Source organism: Octopus sinensis, linkage group LG5, assembly GCF_006345805.1.
Source record: "Octopus sinensis linkage group LG5, ASM634580v1, whole genome shotgun sequence".
NCBI lineage: Eukaryota > Metazoa > Mollusca > Cephalopoda > Octopoda > Octopodidae > Octopus > Octopus sinensis.
Window position 1 is genome coordinate 88,555,859 of NC_043001.1, and position 23,001 is coordinate 88,578,859.

The window sequence follows — 23,001 nt, forward strand, 5'->3', positions numbered from 1 at the left end:
GTTGTGTTTTTTGTGCTTTCATGTTCAGATTAACTTTATATATATATATATATATATATATATACACACACACACACATATATAAATTATATATATATATATTATAGCTATATATATATATATAACACACACACATATATATACTTATATACATACACACACATATATATATATATATATATATATGTGGAGGTGCAATGGCCCAGTGGTTAGGGCAGCGGACTGACAGTCGTAGGATCGCGGTTTCGATTCCCAGACCGGGCATTGTGATTATTTATTGAGCGAAAACACCCAAAGCCCCATGAGGCTCCGGCAGAGAGTGGTGGTGAACCCTGCTGTATTCTTTCACCACAACTTTCTCTCACTCTTTCTTCTTGTTTCTGTTGTACCTGTATTTCAAAGGGCCAGCCTTGTCACACTCTGTGTCACGCTGAGTCTCCTCGAGAACTACATTAAGGGTACATGTGTATGTGGAGTGCTCAGCCACTTGCACGTTAATAAATGAGCTGCGACGTCAATGATGCCAAGCTGTATCGGCCTTTGCCTTTTCCTTGGGTAACATTGGTGGTGCGGAGAGGGGAGGCCGGTATGCGTGGGCGACTGTTGGTCTTTCATAAAGAACCTTGCCCAGACTTGTACCTCGGAAGGTAACTTTCTAGGTGCAATTTCATGGTCATTTATGACCGAAGGAGGTCACTAATATATATATATATATATATATATATACAAAATAAGAAAATGGAGAAATACATCTAAATCATTTATATATACATACTTCATTTTAATAACTCTATCCAAAGAATACGAATCCAGAAGATGCTCTTCTCTAATTTTGCTATTTCGCTGTACCAGAAGTCGCTATCCTCCGTTATCCTTTGGTTGTCTCCCATGAACACTTCTAAAGGCTTAACGCCATCCGCACCCCTTCTTAGGGTTTATCTCCTATGTAAGGTAGTGATCATATAACACATTACAATGATGGTGTAGTGTATGCAGGTTGAAGGATATTGTTTGTTTATGAATTCTGCCAAATGCAAGCTATCTTTTCAGTTACATGACGCTGCTGTTCCTCATCTCAGGGTCTCACAGGCCCACACCTCCCACACCCTCAATGTGGGCATACTGAGAGGTAGGTCTGGTGAGATTGTTGAGATGCTTGAATAGAGACATGTAAATTTGTGCTGCATCCAAGAAGTAAGGTGGAGAGGAGGTTCCACTAGATTCCTCACAAGCAAAGAACACAGGTACAAGATTTTCTGGGCAGGGAACTCTGATGGGGTCAGGGGCATGGGAATACTTCTTGCAGAGAAATGGGTTGATAAGGTAATCGAGGTAGTCAGAATATGTGATAGAATACTTCAGATTAAATTAGTGCTACATCATGGGTAACCAACCATTATCTTGGCCTATGCTCCTCAGCGGGGCTACCTGATGGACAGAAAGATCAATTTTATGACACCCTCTTGCAGACTACCTCGTTGATGAATGACAAGGACCTTCTCTTTGTGGCTGGTGACTTCAATGGAAATGTTGGACAACATGCAGGGGGCTTCCATGGTGAACATGGAGGCTATGGTTTTGGTTCCTGCAATGAAGAGGGAACCAGGCTGCTGGAGTTCTGCGATGCAAATGATCTTATGGTTTGCAATACTAACTTCAGTAAATCTGCCAGTCACCTAGTCACCGACCAATCTGGTAGATACACTAGCCAAATTGACTACATCCTCACTAGTAAAAAGATTTGTGTTATTTCCTGTTGCAAGACAGTGTGTGAGAGAGAATCGTGATGTTATAGGAGAAAAATGTGTCTGCATGGATGATGGTTCACTTGCATTAAACAAGGCTGCAAAGAGAGAGGTTTGGAGATGCCACTATGAAAGGTTGCTAAGTAAAGAGAATGAATGGGAGAAAGAGAGTCTGATGAATGCTGACCCAACAGAGGGACCAGCTATCAGAATTTATCATACCTTAGTCTGAGACCCCCTTCGGTCACGACACAGACCATGGGATTGCACCTCGAAAGTTACCCTCCCAGGCACAAGTCCGGGCAAGGTTGTTTATGGAAGACCAGCAGTCACCCATGCATACTGGCCTCCCCTCTCCACCCCATCAGTGTTATCCAAGAGAAAGGCAACAGCCAATACAGCTTGGCACCTGTGACGTCGCAACTCATTTCTATGGCTGAGTGAACTGGAGCAACATGAAATAAAGTGTCTTGCTCAAGAACACAACACGCAGCCCGGTCTGAGATTCAAGCTCACAACCTCATGATCGTAAGCTCAATGCTCTAACCACTGAGCCATGTGCCTTCATAGTACCTTAGTAGATAAAGCAATTAAGGGTTAGAAGACAGGAAAAGCCCCCCCCCCCGGCCCATCAGGAATCACCACAGAGATGCTCAAAATATCTGGCCTAGTCACCCGTATAGTTAACCAGGTGATTCATGGAGTCATACCCAATGACTGGTGTAGCAGCACCATAGTCAACTGCTACAAAGGTAAAGGTGACGCATTAGATAGAAATAATTACAGAGGCTTCAAGTTACTGGATCATGTAATAAAGGTCACGGAGAGGGTCATAGCCCAACTAATTAGGCAGAGAGTCAGTCTAGATAAGATGCAGTTTGCGTTTGTGCCAGGGAAAAGCACCACTGATGCTATATTTCTTGGTAAGACAGCTGCAGGAGAAATACCTTGCCAAAGATAAACCTCTGTACCTAACTTTTGTTGACATGGAGAAAGCCTTTTACAGAGTCCCCTGATCCCTTATCTGGTGGTCAATGAGGAAACTAGGGATAGATGAATGGTTAGTGAGAGCTGTGCAAGCCATGTACAGGGATGCTGTCAGTAAGGTGAGTGTTGGCATATGAGTACAGTGAAGAATTCCAGGTTGGGGTAAGGGTCCACCAAGGATCAATCGTCAGCCCCCTCTTATTCCTCATAGTCCTCCAGGCAATAACTGAGGAATTCAAGACAGGATGCTCCTGGGAGCTTCTCTATGCTGATGACCTTGCTCTAATTGATGAGTCATTATCAGAACTAGAGGAAAAGTTTCAGGTGTGGAAGCAAAGATTAGAATTGAAGGGCCTTAGAGTCAACTTAGCTAAAACTAAAGTCTTAATAAGTAGGAAGGCAGACAAACCACAAATCCTTTCAGGTAGATGGCTCTACTCAATCTTTAGAAAAGGTGTAGGTAGAAACTCCATTAAGATGTGCCCGGTGTAAGCTATGGACGCATAAGAGGTGCAGCAACATCAAAGGAAGGCTAACTGGGAAGATAGTTTTTGTATGTGGCAGATGCTCAGGAGCAATAAACACTGAAAATGTGCAGAGAACAACTTTCGCCACATTCCAGGGAGGAAAACTAGAAGTAGTTGATAGCTTCTGTTACCTAGGTTACCAAGTCAGTAGAGGGGAAGTTGCGCTGAAAGTGTAGCTGCTAGAATAAGAATAGCCTGGGCAAAGTTCAGAGAGCTCCTACCTCTGCTGGTGACAAAGAGCCTCTTGCTCAGAATAAAATGTAGACTGTATGACGCATGTGTACGAACATGGCAGTGAAACATGGGCCGTGACTGCTGAGGACATGTGTAAGCTAACAAAGAATGAAACCAGTATACTCCACTGGATGTGTAATGTCAGTTTGCATACATGACAGAGTGTAAGAGCCTTGAGAGAAAAGTTGGATTTAAGAAGCATCAGATATGGTGTGCAAGAGAGATGACTGCACTGGTATGGTCATGTGTTGCTAATGAATGAGGACAGTTGTGTGAAAAACTGTCACACCCCAGCAGTTGAGGGAACCTGTGGAAGAGGTTGAGCCAAGAAGACCTGGGATGGGGGTAGTGAAGCACGACCTTCAAACATTGGGCCTTACCGAGGCAATGACTAGTGACCGAGACCTTTGCTGTGCTTGAGAAGACCTGACAAACCAAGTGAGACCAATGCCTGTGGCCTATGCCACTGGTTGTAACCAGCCCACTTATGAGTGCCCCTCATTCATTGGACAATAAACTTTGCTTGCAAAGACCTATTGAGGCAAGTGAAATCAAAATCGCTGACGTGGCCGATGGCAGTACTGCCTGATTGGAACTCATGCCAGTGGAACGTTAAAAGCACATTCGAGTGTGGTCGTTGCCAGGGCCACAGATTGGCTCATGTGCTGATGGCACGTAAAAAGCTCCATTCGAGTGTGATCTTTGCCAGTGTTGCCTTACTGGCACATGATAAACAATATTCGAGTGTGGTCATTGCCAGTGCCGCTGGACTTGCTCCCATGCAGGTTGCATGTAAAAAACACCTTTTGAGCGTGGTCATTGCCAGAACCGCCTGACTGGCCCTCGTGCTGATGGCACGTAAAAGCACCCACTATACTCTCGGAGTGGTTGGCGTTAGGAAGAGCATCCAACTGTAGAAACTTTGCCTGATCAGATTGGAGCCTGGTGCAGCCTTCTGGTGCATCAGTCCTCAGTCAAACTGTCAAACCCATACCAGCATGGAAAGCAGACATTAAATGACAATGATGATGATGATGGCATACACATATATACACATATATGTATATATATATACACACACGCACACATTCATATATGTGTGTGTGTGTGTGTCCAAACTTTAAATTAGTTGAAATATGTTTTGTGACTATTTCAACTTCTAAATGCAAATTTTCTTCTGTTACTATGGAGAAAACTTGTCTCACGTTAAAAGGCCTGTGTTTCTCTGTATCGGATTCCAAGATGCAGTGTTTCTTGCTCTTTAGCTGTTATTAATAGGAAATACTAAAGAGAGGTAACTCTGCGCATATTTAAAACCATAGCTTTAATTGAAGCTTTTTTTTAATATCTTTTCTATAAAAGAATTTTTTGTCCCTTGTAACTGCAGTGGATTTTTCATGAGACGTTGAAATATTTCTTGAACATACTTGAACTAACTTAAAGCACACTTATTCCAGAACACTGCTTGGCACTATTACCCCTGAATATATGTATATAATGATTATAATTATATATGTATATATAATGTATATAATTATATATAATTCCAGGAAGCAGTGTCTCCATTTTCAGCCATTTCATGGTGTAAGTGTTTATTTCTTCAAATTCCACTGTTAGTTTAAGACTAACACTACACAGCAACACCTTCAAAGAATGAGGATCTGGGAGATAGTGGAGCGTCCTTCTTTAAATCCATTCTGGTCGTTTCAAAGTAAGAGATCAAGGTGTATTCTCATTCTCTTCAGCAGCATCGTTATAGATTTTTTTCTGCTATTGCTGTAAGACTAATTCCCCTGTAGTTTACAAATATTGTCTTAGAACTTTCCTGAGAAGATTGTGAAACCCATCAGCATCATGGACAACAAAACTTTTGCAAAAGTCATTTCTTCTGATGGGGAAACTGACTTTTTAGAAATCAAGGCAGGAGTATTGCAGGTAGATATGCTAGCTCCATGTTTCTTCATCATTGCTGTTGGCTACATGATGGGATGCACCCTAGAAGTTCTCCAACATCTCAGTTTCACTGTTAAGAGCAACTGCCAGAAATCAAAACAGACTAGAAAATTGTATCAGTGACACAGACTATGCAGATGATTTATGCCTGCTATCTGATTCTATGTTTGATATCCAGGCATTCCTGGCATGGCTTATCCCTGGAGGTGGGACTACACATGAATACCAACAAAATTGAGGTGATTATGTTCAATGCCTTTGGAACTCCCAAATCACTCACTAGAGACAACATAAAACAAGTCAAAAACTTCAAATATCTCAGTGCATGATTATCCTCACCAAAGAGAGAACTCGAGATAAGAAAGGCCCAAGCCTAGAATGCCATTAGCAAACTAGACAGGACTTGACAGTCATCGTTCTTAAAAAGCCAATAAGTCATGTTCTTCAAAGCAACAGTTGAAAATGGGCTACTTTACAGGTTCAAAACTTGAAACCTGACAAAACGTTGCAGGAATGACTAGTTGGAGGCTACACCCACTTACTCTGTCATGCACTGAATATTGAATGGCAACACAGGGTGACCAATTAAACCTCTACAGGGACCTCTCCCCGATATCAGAGGTGATCAGAACCAGGAGACTCCATTTTTCCGAGCACTGCTACTGAAGCAGGAATGAATGCATCAGGAATGGGTTACTCTGAGAACCAACACATGGCCACAAGAGCAATGGTCGACTGGTTACAACCTATGTTAATGGATGAGTGATCGACTATGGCTGTCAGTTCCTGGGTTGAAGTCAGCAATGGAGGAACATCTGTGCGGATTGAGGAGACTTTATCTAAGAAGATGCAGCAGCTATATTTGGTTGCAACAGTCCAAACAGCTAAGAAAAATATCCTCCACAGGGCCAGTGTGGTTTCCTGTTGCCTTGTCTTCAATCATTTTGTTGTGTTTTTTTACCTTTAACAGTTTAGTATGGAGTATGAAATACCCACTCAAATCTACTTGACCCATTCTACATCAAATTACTTTAAAGATATTGCAACATAGACCACATTACATTTACAGATCCAGCAAATGATCCATTGTGTGTATGTGTATATATATATATATATATATATATATATATATATATATATAGTGTTAACAACTTGTTACATTTAGTATCTTATTTCAGAGTTGCTCACTCATCATGTTACTTAGTTCCCTCTACTTCTACAAGTGGAGAGCTTTCATTTCATTAATGTGCTCAATGTAACACACTACTAATGAATTATATTTTCATTGTTTACATTTGGTTCTTTGAGACTCTTATTTTGGGTTTATATTTCACTTTATGCCTTCCATATCCATTCTAAAGAATCTGTTAGAATCCCTATGTTAGGTGATTTTTTCCTATATATTATGTAGTGTTAGGAAGCTAATAAGCATGCATTTGACATGCTTATTAGCTTCCTAACATTTCATGATAACCTATGTAAACTATGACAATTTTCTATTTTAAGATATACCCTTATCATGATATTGGCTGTCTCAACTCTAGGTTTCTTTTTTTATTTATTTATTGTTTTTACCCTTCCCCAATGCTGTTTGTTTGAACACTTTAAGGAGTCTTAACCTCCTTTGTAAAGTTGTATACTGTTGTCTCTCAATGATGCTACTTTCTAGTTGAAACAATATATATATATATATATATATATATATATATATATTATATATATATTAGAGCCCCTTAGGTCATGAATGACCATGAGATTGCACCTAGAAAGTTAACCTCCATGGCACAAGTCCAGGCAAGGTTGTTTATGGAAGACCAGCAGTCATCCATGCATACCAGCCTCCCTTCTCCATGCCACCAATGTTTTTCAAAGTAATGGCAAAAGCTGAAACAGCTTGGCACCTGTGATGTTACAACTCATTTCCACAGCTGAGTGAATTGGAGCAATGTGAAATAAAGTGTCTTGCCCTAGAACACTACACACAGCCCTGTTTTGGAATGTAACTCACCACCTCATGATTGTAAGCTCAACTCTCTAACCACTGAGCCATGTGCCTTCATATTTATACACACTTTATGAAAATATATTTAATTATATATAGTTGATCTGATAAAGTCATTTACCTTAGGAAGAATCTCTATGGACAGTGGCTATCTGAAAATTGAAAAGAAGAAATTCCCTTATGAAAGTGCTGTTCCAGTAACTAAAAAATCATTATTAACCTTAGAATATGAACAATAAACATTGAGACTTGGAGTTCATGATAGTTTTTATTTCATAGTTTAATATTGTTTTACACAATTTCATGTTGATTTACCTCATGTTATGTTTATAAACATGTTCACAACTAATGATCTAGTCATATCAATTGCACACAGTATCCATATGTGTTTCTTCAGAACTGTCTACAAAAACACTGGCACAGAAATAGTTTAACTGTTTCACCTAAATATAGTATGTTTATCAACATTTAAAGTAGGCAGTACTAAGAAATATATATTTTTATCAGGAAAATGACAGGAATAAAAACAGAGAAAAGAAAGAGGAAGACAAAACGCTAGCTCTGTTCAACTTTGACTACATATGTGTGTGCACTTTTATGCGTGTGTGAATCTGTTTATCCAAATATGTAGTTCAAGTATGTGTGAATATGTTTGCAAATAAGTGAGGATACATACTCATCAAACTTAAAATATGTTGTGTCCTTGTGTGTAAAAATTAGGCAGTAGTATATGTGTACTGTTGAGGTATAGCCCAATTGTCTTTGACCAATCCCATTAATAGATGAAAGCACAGCAGACAGTCAAATAGTATTTATGAGCTATGTGGTCAAGGTTGAACAGAGCTGAAATTTTATCTCTTTCTGTTTCTTTTCCCTCTCTTTTTATTTCTGTCAATTTCCTGATAAAATTATATTTCTTGATACTGCCTACTAAAATGTTGAATACTGTACTGTATTTAGGTGAAATAAACTTTTTTTTGTATATTGTTTTTGTGAACAATTTCGAAGAAACACTTCTATGAGTAGTGTGTCTGTACAGCAGATATAGCTAGATCATTAATTGCAGACATGTTTATAAGTATGACACAAGATCAGTCAACATGGAATTGTGGAAACAATAGTAAACAATGAAATATAAATGATATTGTGAGCTCTTGTCTTCAGTGTTTATACACTTGTGTGTGATAGAAAATTCAAAATCTGTTTTTACTTTGTGAGTTGAGAAAATAAGTACGTTGCAGTGATACGCTGTTTGACTAACATGTTACAGCGTAGTCTTAAACATATGTCCCTTTTTATGTTAAATAAGTTCCAGTATATTTTCAAGCCCTGGAATTTTCTAAACAAGAATTTTGTTCCTTATTATATCAGCATGTACAAAAACAATTGATTAAAAATGTTTCTCCTTTGATGGATGACAGATGATAGAAAAAAAGCACATATGCTGGAAGGAACACAAACTTAATTACATACCAAACTTACACTTGTAGGTCAGACACAAATACAAATTTCTAATAGTAAATGCACATGCACGAATAATTCAACAATGCAACCATGAACATCATCATCATATTCATATTCATCATTTAATCCCTGCTTTTTTATGCTGGCATGGGTTATGTGGGTTGTTGCTGCTCTCCTGAATATGATTGAGAATTATATCTCTCTTAACCAGTGTGTTCTGGGAGCAATTTTTCATGGTACCAGTACTAGTGAAGTTGACATATCTTTTACAAGATAAAGGGTACTGTGGACTCTATACTTGACAGAAAGTACTGGGTGTATTTTATAAGGGCACTAGCCTTAGAGAAAATAAGAATGATAGAGTGATAGATTGTAGGGGATGGATAAATGAATGAATGATGGATGTTGATACGAAATGACTGGGAGGGAGAATATACATAGGATTACAGTAAAGTGTATGTGGTACATGATGGGGTCCTTTATGTATTTGCCTCAAGATGGATGAATAAGTTAAAGTGATGAGTATGAGAAAAGGAAATTTTGAGTATTGGAGAGAGGGTCTTATAGACTCAACAACATCCCTAGTTCCCCTAGAAGCAAGGTATGGTAAACTGAAGAGACCCATTGTCATCTTTAGTCATACAAACAACCTAACACAGTGAGAGTTGAAAGAAGAGGTGAGCTCATTGTGAGATGTGCAGTAGGGGTCCTGATGAAGCACTGAAAGTTGATCATCAAAAATAACATTTTTATGAAAGTATTGAAATTAGAATAATTTGGATTTTGCTATTCATTTTACAACAAACATGAAGGTTATAGATGTAAAATTTACATTGATATATATATATATATATAACAATGTATGGAGTGTGTGTGTATACAGCTTATTATCATAATGAATGGGACATTGATTTTTCCAAATGTACAGCCTTATGCTTTAATTACAATCCTTCACTGTCAGCATTACTCTTTGTATTAGAATAGTTTGACAAGAGAATTGCAGTAAGCCCTCTCTCAGTCACTTCTATATAAATGACAAGCCTATTAAACTTCATACAAGATGACATAATTTAAAACAGTAATATCTGAACAAACCACAACACAACCTATAAGACATAATAGCAACCATCTCTGAATAAATTATAACGTCCATAAAACCTCATAACAACTCTGAATACAAATTTGTACATTTAAAAATATCATGTATTGCATCCAGTGCTCACACTGCTTGACAAATTACCTTAACATTTTACCAATATTATTAAATTTTGTCAGTATTACATCAAACCATATTTCATGCAATGTTTACGGTATTTTACTTGACTTAGAGTTACACTATACTTCAGCTTATCATTAAATGGTTACTACTTAAATTATATTTCATATTACTGAAACAGTTTTTACTGCTTATCTTCATTAGACCTCTTGGTAGTATGAGTAAGAGTTTATATATATATATATATATATAGTGATTGTATGTTGTCAACTTAATGTGACAGTTTAATGAAAGGGAAGAATGCTACTGCTATTTAGCCCTAAGAAACACTGATAAAGTCATGGCCAACTGGAAATTCTGTTTCCTAGGGCTAAATAGCAGTAGCATTCTTCCCTTTCATGGGACTGTCACATTATTAAGTTGTCAACATACCATTACTTTATCGTGCTGCTACTGTATAAATCTCGCTGGGAGATTTAGAAATGTAATATTTATATATATATATATATTTATATATATATGCCGGTGGCACGTAAAAAGCACCATCTGATCATGGCCGTTGCCAGCCTCGCCTGGCCCCCGTGCCGGTGGCATGTAAAAAGCACCATCCGTCCATGGCCGTTTGCCAGCCCCGTCTGGCACCTGTGCCGGTGGCACGTAAAAAGCACCCACTACACTCACGGAGTGGTTGCTGTTAGGAAGGGCATCTAGCCGTAGAAACACTGCCAGATCAGACTGGGCCTGATGCAGCCTTTCTGGCTTCCCAAACCCCAGTTGAACCGTCCAACCCATGCTAGCATGGAAAGCGGACGCTAAATGATGATGATGATGATATAATCATTATTGTAGAGATTGGTGCAATTTGGAATATTTGTTCATATTGTTTGAGAAAGTGTTTTTACAGCTGGATACTATTGTCTATGATGTAGAAAAGAATAAAGTGATGTCAATAGTCAGTTAAGCAGATTAAAGCAAAATTTATATCTAACTGTATTCATAACTAGTAAAGTTTGAGTTCTCAATTACTGTACCTTATTCAGTACTTGTAATTTATTTTGTTTCTATGTTTAAACTCATTCCATAACCCTAAATAGATTGTTCTCATAATATTTCTGATGATCTTTATTTGGCAGGTTTTGCTGGAACCCCTGGTTATCTTTCACCAGAAGTATTAAGAAAAGATCCATACGGAAAACCTGTAGATATTTGGGCATGTGGTAAGTTAATAAAGTTATTTATCATCTTTTATCAACTTAGCTTTCATATTTTAAAAAATGTTCATCCTGGATAACTCTAACCCATGTGAGAAAATATTTTTAGAAACATGAAAAGATGCATGTCTACTAAAATTTTGCACTCTTACTCCTGAAAGATTTTAGAAGACATTTGCTTAAGTACATTACGTCACACTCCATCTAAACAGTGACGAGAACACTCACATTTTATTTGAAAAAACAGACAACCAAAATACCATGAAATATACCTGCTGGTTTAAAGATGTATGGAACTCTAGCAAATCTGTTCCAGCATGACTAACCAATTCTAACAAATTCTGTGATAACAATAATGTGTGGATGTGCACACACACAAACACACACATACACACACACACACTCAAAAGCAAATGTTCATTTATGTATTAGTGCTCTTAAAACCCACTTCTATTTCTTTCTCCTTCTCTACCTCACCCTCCTTTTAAACCTTTATTCACAATTTTTCCTTCTCACAACTACATCTTTCTAGAATTCTATATTTATTCTTCTCCAGCAAACATTTACTGGAGTTCAAATTCAGTCACTTTAATTGACTATCCTACCTCACTAGTTGTTCTGCATATAAATGAAGCTGTTTCTGTCCTACTCATTGTACCAATAAAAACTAAAATAGAAATTCTGAAAACTTATCATATATCCCTGTTCTAAAACATATTTCACTCAGCCTAACATTCTGTTGTTTTTATTTTAGGGGTTATCTTATATATTCTCTTAGTTGGTTATCCTCCGTTCTGGGATGAAGATCAACATCGGTTATATGCACAAATTAAAGCAGGAGCATATGATGTAAGTACAACTTAACATTCTTTCTTCAAAATCAAAATTTTCTGTTTTTAGTCAGATTTAGAGAACTTAAATGTTTTATCTTGAAAGAAAGTTACTAATCTTTGGGTGAAATTTGAGGTCTTTTTCCCTAAGAGAAAACTTTTGAAACTATATGTAAATTCTACTCTTTCATTCACTCATTCATTTATTTAGTTTGTTGTAATTTTCTGTTTCATTGCTTTACTGGATTGCTTGCTTTTGTTGTTGCTGTTGCTTTTGTAAACTTTTATTTGTTCACTTCAGTAGGCCTATCTGCAACAGATGCCTGGAGATGCATTCTGTTTTGGTTTTTGTAATATTCTACAGATATCAACAGTTCTTTCCAAGTCTCTCTGAAATAGACCCATTTTGGGAGTTTTCATTGGAGGCTTTCCATATTAGGATCTATTATATCATGACAGTATTCAAAGTTATGAAAATCTCATATTTTAAGAGTATGTAAATGTCTGACAGCTCATTTTACTATTGTTTGTGATGTTACTGTTCTTTGTATTATTATAATGGCAATGGAATGGCAAGGATGGTAGAACATTGTTTAAATATCATGCTGTGTCTAATAAAAAAAAAAGGCAGCTGTATGTAAAAAATTTGTGTTTTAACCGCAGGCCTTGATATATTTACTGCCAAACCTCTATATTCAAATTTTAAATTCCATCATAATTGCCTCTCTTCACCATCAGTTCCAGAGTTTCAGTACCAATCAAGTATTGAGATGAACTTATTTGTCTATCCAAACTCACAGTATTTATGAACTTGAGCCCAACTTAGAAGTTAGCATTATTAATAATCTTTATTGTTACTATTTCACGGGTGTTGGATTAGCAGAATTGTTTGAGCATTAGGAAAAATGCTATGTGATATTTGTTCCAGCTATTTATGTTCCAAGTTCAAATCCTTGTGTGGTCAATAAAATAAAATATTAGTCATGTACTGGGATCAATGGTTTCTTCTAAATACTTTGAAATTATTATTATTGAGTGAGAGAGCAGTGCATGCCATCAAAGTGACACTGGGGTAAAATATACAAAGCCCAGTATACCCATCATGACTACCCATCTGATAAGGATACACCAGACACATGCATCACAACCAAATGTGTGCAGAATGGTGATCTCATATCAAGATTAACAGCACATGACCTTGCAGTTGAGGCCCAGTTAGAATTTTCTTCAGGTCAAGTAGCCCATCCTACTCAAAAGGCTCCTGAATAAGTGTTGTTTAATGATGTTGAACAAAACACCCATGTTTCCAGAGGTGAATTATCCAAACCCCAAAGAATTCCTCTCAACACATGGCTATGATGTGCCCCCACTACTTCTGCTCATGATCAGAGATGCACATATCATCAGCCACTAAGGGACATGTTCAACTGGTTAAGGTCAAACAACTGACAAGCAAATCTGTGGAATTGAGCATAATATTTGCTGTAACCTATCTTTTATACCAAGACAAAACAGTGTACATGATAACTCTTCGAATCAGTTAAGATGAGAAGCCATGAAAGCCACTGCCTGGTACTGCATTAGGGCATTTATTATTATTATTATCATTATCATCATCATTATTATTATTTCAAAATTTCCACTGCACTACTTGTGTTCCTGAGGTGTGTGTATTATGTTTGTCGGTGAAGTGTTGAGATGTTATGTCTAATTTGCTGTGTATGAGATTTTATTATATAATTCAGTCTACCTATAATTTTGTACATCAGCTATGATTGGTTTGTAATTGATTTTTTTCTTTGTATCGAAACCCTTCCTTCATGCATGCATGTATTATGTATATCTTTTATTTGTAATTTTGGGTGGATTTAAAATGCATTTAGTTTTCTGTTTTACCTAAATTGTTTACTTCACTTAACTTCCAATTTATCATATTATGTAAATCTAAAGTTGATAACTGCAATAGTTATTTTTTTTAATTATTCCGTCGATCATTCTGAAGCATCACCAACAATATTATTGCAGTTGTTGTTACTTGAGATTAATGCACTTTACTAATTAAGCTAACTGGGCTAAATGTGTCATGAAATGGCCAATGTGTTTAGACCTATAGTCTTATATTATTATTGATATCAATTCCTTATCAAAACAGTGGATCTCATAGCACAGATAAAGCTATAATCTTGGATTGAAGACCCTTTAGATTAGAAAAAGTGAATCTGCCTGTAATACATCAGTCCATATCACAGGTTTGTGTGTACTTCAAGACCCACTGTTCCAAAACAGAATTATTTCACATTCTCTTCAAAAAGTGCTTACATGGTTGTGTGGTTAAAAGGATTGCTTCCTAACCATGTGGTCTCCAAGTTCAGTCCCATTTTGCTGTACTTTGGGCAAGTGTCTTCTGTAGCCCCAGGCCAACCAAAGTCTTGTGAGTGGATTTGATAGAAAATCTGAAAGAAGCCGCCTGTCATAAATGTATACTTGTGTTTGCATGTGTGTGTACCCTTGTCCTGACATCACAAAATGGTTGAAAATGAGCACCATTGTCCTACTAGCAATGTTGTTCTTCCATAGAAAAGCACATCTGGTAAATATTACCATGCTTGGAAAAAGATGAGGGTTGGCAACAGGAAGGGCATAATGCTATAGAAAATCTGTTTCATTAAATTCCATCTGACTCTTGTAAACATCTCTGACAGAATCACTGGAGTATCAGACAAAAGTCCTTGCCTCCAACTAAGATCAACTCTGTTTTGCATCCTTCTGGAGTTGATAGAGTGCCATTCAAGTACCTGGGTTAGTTGACAATTCTTTACCAAAAATTTCTAGCCTTGTATCTATATTAAAACAAATCATAATAATAATAATAATAAGAAGAAGAAGAAGACAAAGAAGAAAGTACCTATAGTTCATATAAATGTTGATTTAGTGGGTTTTAAAAAAATTTTCTATTACTTATCTGTTAAACTTTAATTAGATCACATGTGAAGATACGGATTGATGGTGCATGTTTGAAAACCCTACAGCTTGATGCCTTTAACAAAGTTAGATTTAAGTATGAATTCAAACCTCGCTGCACTTTCAAAGCCTTAACTTGCCATCAACTGTGTCTTACAGATTGGTCTTACATGTAGGTTTCATTTCTATCAATTTTTTTTTAATGTCTCAGACCATCACAATTATGGACAAGCTGAAAAACCAACTAAATATACATAAATATTAAACTACACTACTTTCAACGATAGTATTCATTTTTTCTTTTCTATTTTGAGATTTGTCTTCTAGTTTTCTTTCTTTTCTTTACGAACTATCTCTGATAACAAAAGTTTTGGTTTTATGTAGAAATCTTACAAATACAATGTTAAGTTTTCATTTGGTAAATTTATATAACATTTTACTGATTAGAAATGGTTTATTGATTTCTATAGATTATACTAATTTTAAAATATGTTTTTATATAGATAAGTATTGAGCTAAACAGATAGCTAGTGCTCTTAGTTTACTGATGTGAAGCTGCAAGCTGAACTCTTGAAAATTATCTATATTTCCTTCTGGAATGTTCCAAGGTTTTTCTCAATTTTTAATACCTCCACTTCATTAAGTAACATGCTATATATGTATTATCTGTCTCGAAAGGAAGAAAGATGAGTATCTGTTGCAACGCAGTGCAATGTAATGCATTACATAATCTACAATTTGATATGTGCACCAAGATGGAAGTGAAGGAATGATTGTGTTCTAAAGAATTAACTACGATTCACATTTAAGGGTGTATGTGTACAACCATGTATCTTTGTTCTCATAATATTTTCTTTTTTATTTCTTATTTTACTTTCCTGTTGGTTTCAACATTTTCTCATAGACACATATATTATCATGTGTATAACTTTTAGAGCATTAAAGTTTTTATGAATCGGCACCTTTCTCGAAGCCAGCAAGAAAAACAGATTGTTTCAAAGTCTTTTGTTTTTTAGAAGAACTTGCCCACTGCTACTCTCTGTAGGCTGCTCTGATATGGTTTGACCTAGTGGTCCCGAGACTATAGACTACTATTACAAACACTTGAATTGCTGCTCTTACATTAGATGATCCTTTTTCTCTGGCATAAATGAAGTCACTTAATCTTTTATGGAACCACTGAATTGTTGACTTTAAACTTATTAGGGAACCATAGCAACCTGTGAAATACTGAAATGTAATATTTAAATTTCTTAATAGTAAGAAGTCTGTTTTTTTTCTTGTTTTTTTTTTTTCTCAGTTCCCACTAAATTAGTAGACCATGATGTGAGATAAACACATACATATGGATAAAAGGTGATATGATGCATTGATGTTAGATGATAGTAAACTGAAGAAATAAGTCAGTTGTTATCTAATATCTGACCAAAATTGAATGCAGAAAAGAAGGAGCTAATGTTTCAAGTAGAGCCTTTAATTATGGTTTAATCACTAAGGGATGCAGTTCTCATGGTCTTTATAAGTCCTCCAAAACTAGTGGAGGTGAAGGGAAGAAAGTAAGAAATTATGATCCATGGCATATTGCAATAGGAAACAATTCATCAAAATGTTCATGCTATCCTCTTAATGTATGCAACAGAAAATACTCCACTAAAGGCACCCAAGGGTCAGATATGTTGTGCCAAACTGGGGAACAGATTAAGTTTACCATTCAAGATTATTAAAGATTTCTCCCTGAATCATTATATTGTCTTAGTTAAGAGGGCTGTTTGTGCCATCACACTCATATACTTTAATTACTGCTCTTCGTTGGTTAATCACAAATAGTCTGTGGGAATTATATGGTTTATATTGGAAGTCTGCATATTAATGTCCTTCTCTCAAGGTCATAGTAACTGTAGTAAATACTGAACTCATATCCATCCGATAACAGTCCATTGTCTTAATTTTAACCACAAGATCATTGTATCCAAAGAGTCTATTGCACAAGGTTTTCTGTAAGATCTGAAAGAGGTAAAGACCAAGACAGCGTGGCATGGTTAATATATTTTATATATCATATATACTATATGTACTTTCTCACATGTATGCACATATATCCTCACATACATAAACATCTGATAAATAGTCTACAGAAAAGTAGGAACCACTACAGAAAAGTTGGAGTAAGTGGGACATGCTGTTTGAGTTGTAATTTGAAGATTTAAAGTAGTAGTTGAATCATAATATAATTCTAAAAGGATTGTGAAAAACAAAATCTTTCACTTAGGTTTTGAAAATTTTGATGAAATCTAATGGTTGCTGTGCTAAAACTAAGGAATAATTCCTTAGAAAATTATTAAATGTGAATTGTATTAAAGTTTTTGAAAATTGTTTTATATTTAAATATTAAAAAAGTCACCAAACATTTATTAATGCACCCAAGTAAATCTTGTTAGTAAAGGGGTGTATAGTGGGGATTCATACACTAGGAAGGAGTTTCAAAGTCTTTTACACAAAAAAACTATGTAACAAGAATTAGAAAGTAGATTCTTGTGGATGTGAAGTACAGCTGGAAAGTTAGAAAGTGCAGAGTTGGAGGGTAGTCCACAAGTTGTAAATATGTAAGAGATAAAGCAGAGTGTTTTCTTTTCTTCAGAACTTAAAATTGATGAGTAAATCAACTCTTCAATGACTATAATTAGCACAATAGAAGCAAGCTTGAATCTACATGTCAAGTATCAAATATTTCTATTTTTGTTACAATGTCTCATGTAGTCCAATCAGATTAGTTCTTCATGTCAGGAATAGAATGTAATATCTTTCTTGGAAATAATTATTTTCTTACTTTTTTGGTGTGATAATGCTTCTGAAAATAGAAGTTTGTTATGTAAGATCTCGTGTAAGTCCTAGACAATTATTTCAGTCTACATTTTTACTGAGAGATAGATTAATAATGTTGTATAGACAAGAATTACTTCCAAAAGTTTTATTCAGTGATTCAATTCTGCTGTCATTCTTGTTGTTTTTCTTTATTTGATGAACCTGAGCCAACTCATGTGCACCGTGGCTGATATTACATTTAAAACATTCTACACATATGCACATAGCAACATTTTACATTTCACAACATTCTCCACAGCTTAGAGTTCCAATTATTGACGAGGATATACAATACACTGGCTTTGATATAAAATGTTATCTGATTATATTGAAATTTTAATGGGCAGTTGTGACTCAAAATCATTTGAAATAATGAAGTATTCATTCATTAAAAGAACTATTATAAACTTCACATTTCATTAAGTTTTCTTGTAATTTCTCAATTCCTGCTATTTATAAGTTTTCATAGGGCAAGGTGCAAAGTCCCTGCAATTTACAGTATCTTCTCATTCTCCATTAAATCTAACAGTTTCATGATATGAATTAGCATCCACCAACTGAATTTCTTCAATTAAAGGACCTGTTTTTGATTAGTGAAAATGGGTTTCCTCAAGAAAACATTTCCACTTAGCATCATCCAAATTGGTTTACTTCTATTACTTGTTGTACTTCTTGAGTAAAGAAATAATCTTTCATGAGGTGTGCTGTTAGTTGCTGTTTATAAAAGTGGTTTCCTTAAATAAAAGGCTTCTAGGAGAACTAGCTCCTACTTGAACATATTAAGATTTGTAATCTTCAAGTCTAAATCATATGGTCTTTCACAATTTGCAAAGATATCACTTGCATTAGCTATCCTCCTGTTGATTATATGGAGTACTGCAGCTATGATTTATTCCCAAGTTTGATCAAAATGATTTAAAATTCCAAAGATATAATCTAAGATTTTTAGTTACAATGTACAGGATGAGTAAAGCTACTAAGAACAAACCATAAAAAAAACAAAGATGCCAAACAGGAAAACAATATACTCCCAGGGAAAATAGTACAAACATTCAATTGAATACATAAAAAAAACTGGCCATTTAACATAACTACTTAAATAATGGCTTCAATGTGGCCACAGAAGCAATTGCAAACTAGGATCAAGTCCCTCACCCCTGCTGTACACACTACTACATGACAAGAACTCTGATATATCCTTGGCAAAATAGGCATGGTGGCCAGTTGACATTCTCCTCAACAGTGCCCCAAACACAGCAATCCAGGGAATTCAAATCAGGTGAGCTAGGAGGCTCGTGATCACACTGTTATTTTTCTCTGTAACATGTATAACTCCCACCAGGTGTCCATGTACACCACATATTTGACATTATGGACTTTGCCATCTGGAGCAGCTTTGGTGATTAACCTCATCAATACACTAGAGTTGTCATTGATGATAGCTTGCAAACTGTTGGATAAATGCAACTAGCTTCGCTACATCTGACCACTGAGATGTTTCTTTTTCTCGGCCACAGATGACATGCTTCTACTAGAGGCTGACTTTCAATACAATAAACTTGGTTATGTTAAAGAAGCTGGCCATCTTCAAGTATCTGCGGTTGGTGGCTAAAACCAAGCATAGTGGACCCTTTTTATTTCTCGTCAGTTTGGAATCTACCATGTTGATTTTGTCAGTGTATCTGAATGAAAAATAAGAAAGTTAAAATTTGGCATACACTACATAATAATGTTAGGCCATGTGCTTATTTTTGATACATGATTCCTTTAGTTGCATGAAGCCTATAAATAATTGCATTTAATACAAATGGTGGTGCTCCCACCATGGCCACAGCTCATGAACTGAAACTAGATCAAATCAAATCGTATACAATTGTAGGTACCTTCATACACATGTACTTATATCCTCACATACCTAAACATTTGGTTAGATTGTAAATATTTAGTTGTTAGGCACCACTGAATGCATATTGACTTGACTGATTTTGTTGGGACAATCTTTACAAGAGGCATAGGTCATCTATACTAAAAAGTAAAATTTTGAATTTCCTATAGTGATAAAAGCCAATGAATGACACGATGGCAAAGATGAATTTGAGAGAGAGAAAATTTGAAGAAGTATGGCAAATTCTGGAGAAAGCATCAGCAATGGTGTTTTCTTTTTCAGAATGATTTACAGAATTCCAATCACCAATGTATCAGTTTATTATTTTAATCTTTGATAAATATTTGTAGCTGAAAATAAAAACAACACTTTCTTGATCTGTTAATAGTTGGAAAGGTTTTGCAATTAATCAATATCTCCACTTTATGTCACTCTCAGCAAGGCTTTTCATTCAATCAATGTATTTTATGTCCTTGAAAAATATGTTAAAGATTGATTATTTTGCAGCAATACACCAAATATGGCCACTTCAGAGGCATTAGTTTGAAGTGCAAATATTTTAGATTCATCAGCTGTTCCAAATGTAGCTTTGATAATACAAAATTCAAGACAAGTAAAGATCACAATTTTATGATTATACTAAAAGATAACATGAAATTGGTGAAAAGTGGCTTTCTTCTTCTTTGTGCCATCAGGTCAAAGAAAATTCCCAATAACTTTTCTGACAGTGGCTGTGTGCTTTCCATGGAATTTTTGTGGAAGAATACAAAAGTGGTTTCTTGTTGTTTTCCTTTAGTTATTTTTTCAAGACACTATTTCATTGACTAGATGTAGACAAGTTCTCTATGCATGCCCGGGTACTCAAAACATAAAGAGCTGAAACACATACCACAAAATATTTTGTCCAATGCTCTAACAATTCCAACATTATTTAAATGAAGTAAAGTTGGCTTTACTTCATCTAATTAATGTGGAATTCACCTGAAACAGAATGAGAACAATCTTTGGAATGATTTTTTATTATTTGAAGGAAATTAATGCTTCTAATCTTTCTGGATCTGGTTGTAGAATTCTAAAATAAAAATTTTTCTTTTTTTTATCCCAGAAAATAGATAAGTGTATTCATTTATCCTCATACTATGTATACATTTATTTATAATCTTTTGGTAGGCTCATTAAATTTGTCTCTATTTTGGTTACATCTATACTCACTCTACTTACAATAGCATTGTCAATGATAGCAAATGTTGCATTCAGATGATAAAAGTAATTATGGTATCAGTTATTCTTTGAAAAGCTGCTACAGCATTCTTCAACTGAAAGAGCAAAACTTATATGAATTTGCTCTATTTTCAAATTTCATATAAGATCAGTCATCAACATGTAGTGGCACTTACTAATAAGCTTATTTTAAAGTCCAGCTTGTTAGTATATTTTGAGATGTTCTTTATCAGAGTTAAAATTAAAAGAAAGGGATATGCATCAGGAAAAGTGGGCTGTTTTTATTTTTTACAGTTTTTCTTAACTAAAACCTTGGTATCTCATGGAGAAACACTGTCCTATGATATCTCTCTTAACAAGTTACTGAGCAATCCAAAAAAAAAAAAATTACAAAATAAAAGGAACCATATAGGCGCAGGAGTGGCTGTGTAGTAAGTAGCTTGCTAACCAACCACATGGTTCCGGGTTCAGTCCCACTGCATGGCATCTTGGGCAAGTGTCTTCTGCTATAGCCCCGGGCCAACCAATGCCTTGTGAGTGGATTTGGTAGACGGAAACTGAAAGAAGCCTGTCGTATATATGTATATATATATGTGTGTTTGTGTGTGTGTGTTTGTCCCCTTAGCATTGCTTGGCAACTGATGCTGGTGTGTTTACGTCCCTGTTACTTAGCGGTTCGGCAAAAGAGACCGATAGAATAAGTACTGGGCTTACAAAGAATAAGTCCCGGGGTTGATTTGCTCAACTAAAGGCGGTGCTCCAGCATGGCCGCAGTCAAATGACTGAAACAAGTAAAAGAGTATGTATAGTTATAGCTTTCTGATTTTTTAAAATCAAAACCCTTAAAAATTTGAGATGGGTCTCAAAGCACAGTAGTTAGGTAATATATTGAAAGTTTAGTTGGAGTGCTACTGTATTTAATCTCCACACTTTTGTGGAGAGACATAGAGAGATGTAAAACTTTGTTCCAACAATAAAGGTACAGAAAGATTATCCATTGTTGAAAATTTGACATTATTGTAAATATTGTCATTACAAATAATAAAACCTAATTACATTTCTTTGTGTTAAAGAAGCCATTGTAATTATCGAAGTAAATTTAATAGGCAATTTCATATTAATGGCAAAGCAATGCCAATAAAATTTTCTGTACTTCCTGAATCAATTAGTGTCAACATCTTCATTATTTATTATAGCTGTAGCAATTTTTGAGCAGAATCTGAAACAAAGATAAATGTAAAAATGGCACTTGATGACATTATTATTAGATCAACATATTTCCATTTTTCCACCTGATCAACATGGGATTTTTGGTGAGACAATCCTGTCTTTTATGAATACTACTACCATGGAAAAAGTATTTATAATCCTTTCTAGTTGCAGCCAGAGAAAGATAATCATTAGAATTATTTTGATTGTGTTGTAAAGGCTCTGATACTGCATTAGCAGAATATGTTATTGAATATGAATTATAGTGATTAACATTTATCTGAGGCTGTGCAATTACTACTATTTGTGCTTCTTGTATTGCACCATCTAACTTGAGTTCACTACTTTCAAGTAATCTTTGAATTATTGTTTTGTTGTAAAATTGTAATAAAGACATTGTGTTCCTTGTTCACAACATTCAAGTGACAGATATTGCTTAAATATAAATATCTTGGCTTAAAAGTCACAAGTCATGATGGATTCTGGTGCTTGTTGTTTGTGATTTGCCCATAAGTGACAAGCAAAATCTACAATAAAAAGATTTAATGCAGTCAGAAAGGTATTACATGTTGTAATGTGTTTGCAAATGTTTATAAAAATTGTTAATTAAGAATTTCTTATCTTCCTTCATCATTGTGCTTTTGCTTCAAAAATTTCAAAAATGCAATACCAGAATTATACTTTGCTTGGGTTT

At 35.5% G+C, this 23,001-nt stretch overlaps 1 protein-coding gene across 41 annotated transcripts in view; it reads left to right on the plus strand.

Annotated features, from left to right (window-relative positions):
- The window catches only part of LOC115212079 (calcium/calmodulin-dependent protein kinase type II delta chain), a 429,066-nt gene that overhangs the window by 223,263 nt on the left and 182,802 nt on the right, over nucleotides 1-23,001 (plus strand). For all 41 annotated transcript variants that reach the window (XM_036502876.1, XM_036502886.1, XM_036502877.1 and 38 more), the window contains 2 exons: nucleotides 11,262-11,345; nucleotides 12,094-12,188. In XM_036502876.1, the coding sequence (XP_036358769.1) occupies nucleotides 11,262-11,345; nucleotides 12,094-12,188 (179 nt within the window). The remainder of the gene's footprint in view (nucleotides 1-11,261; nucleotides 11,346-12,093; nucleotides 12,189-23,001) is intronic.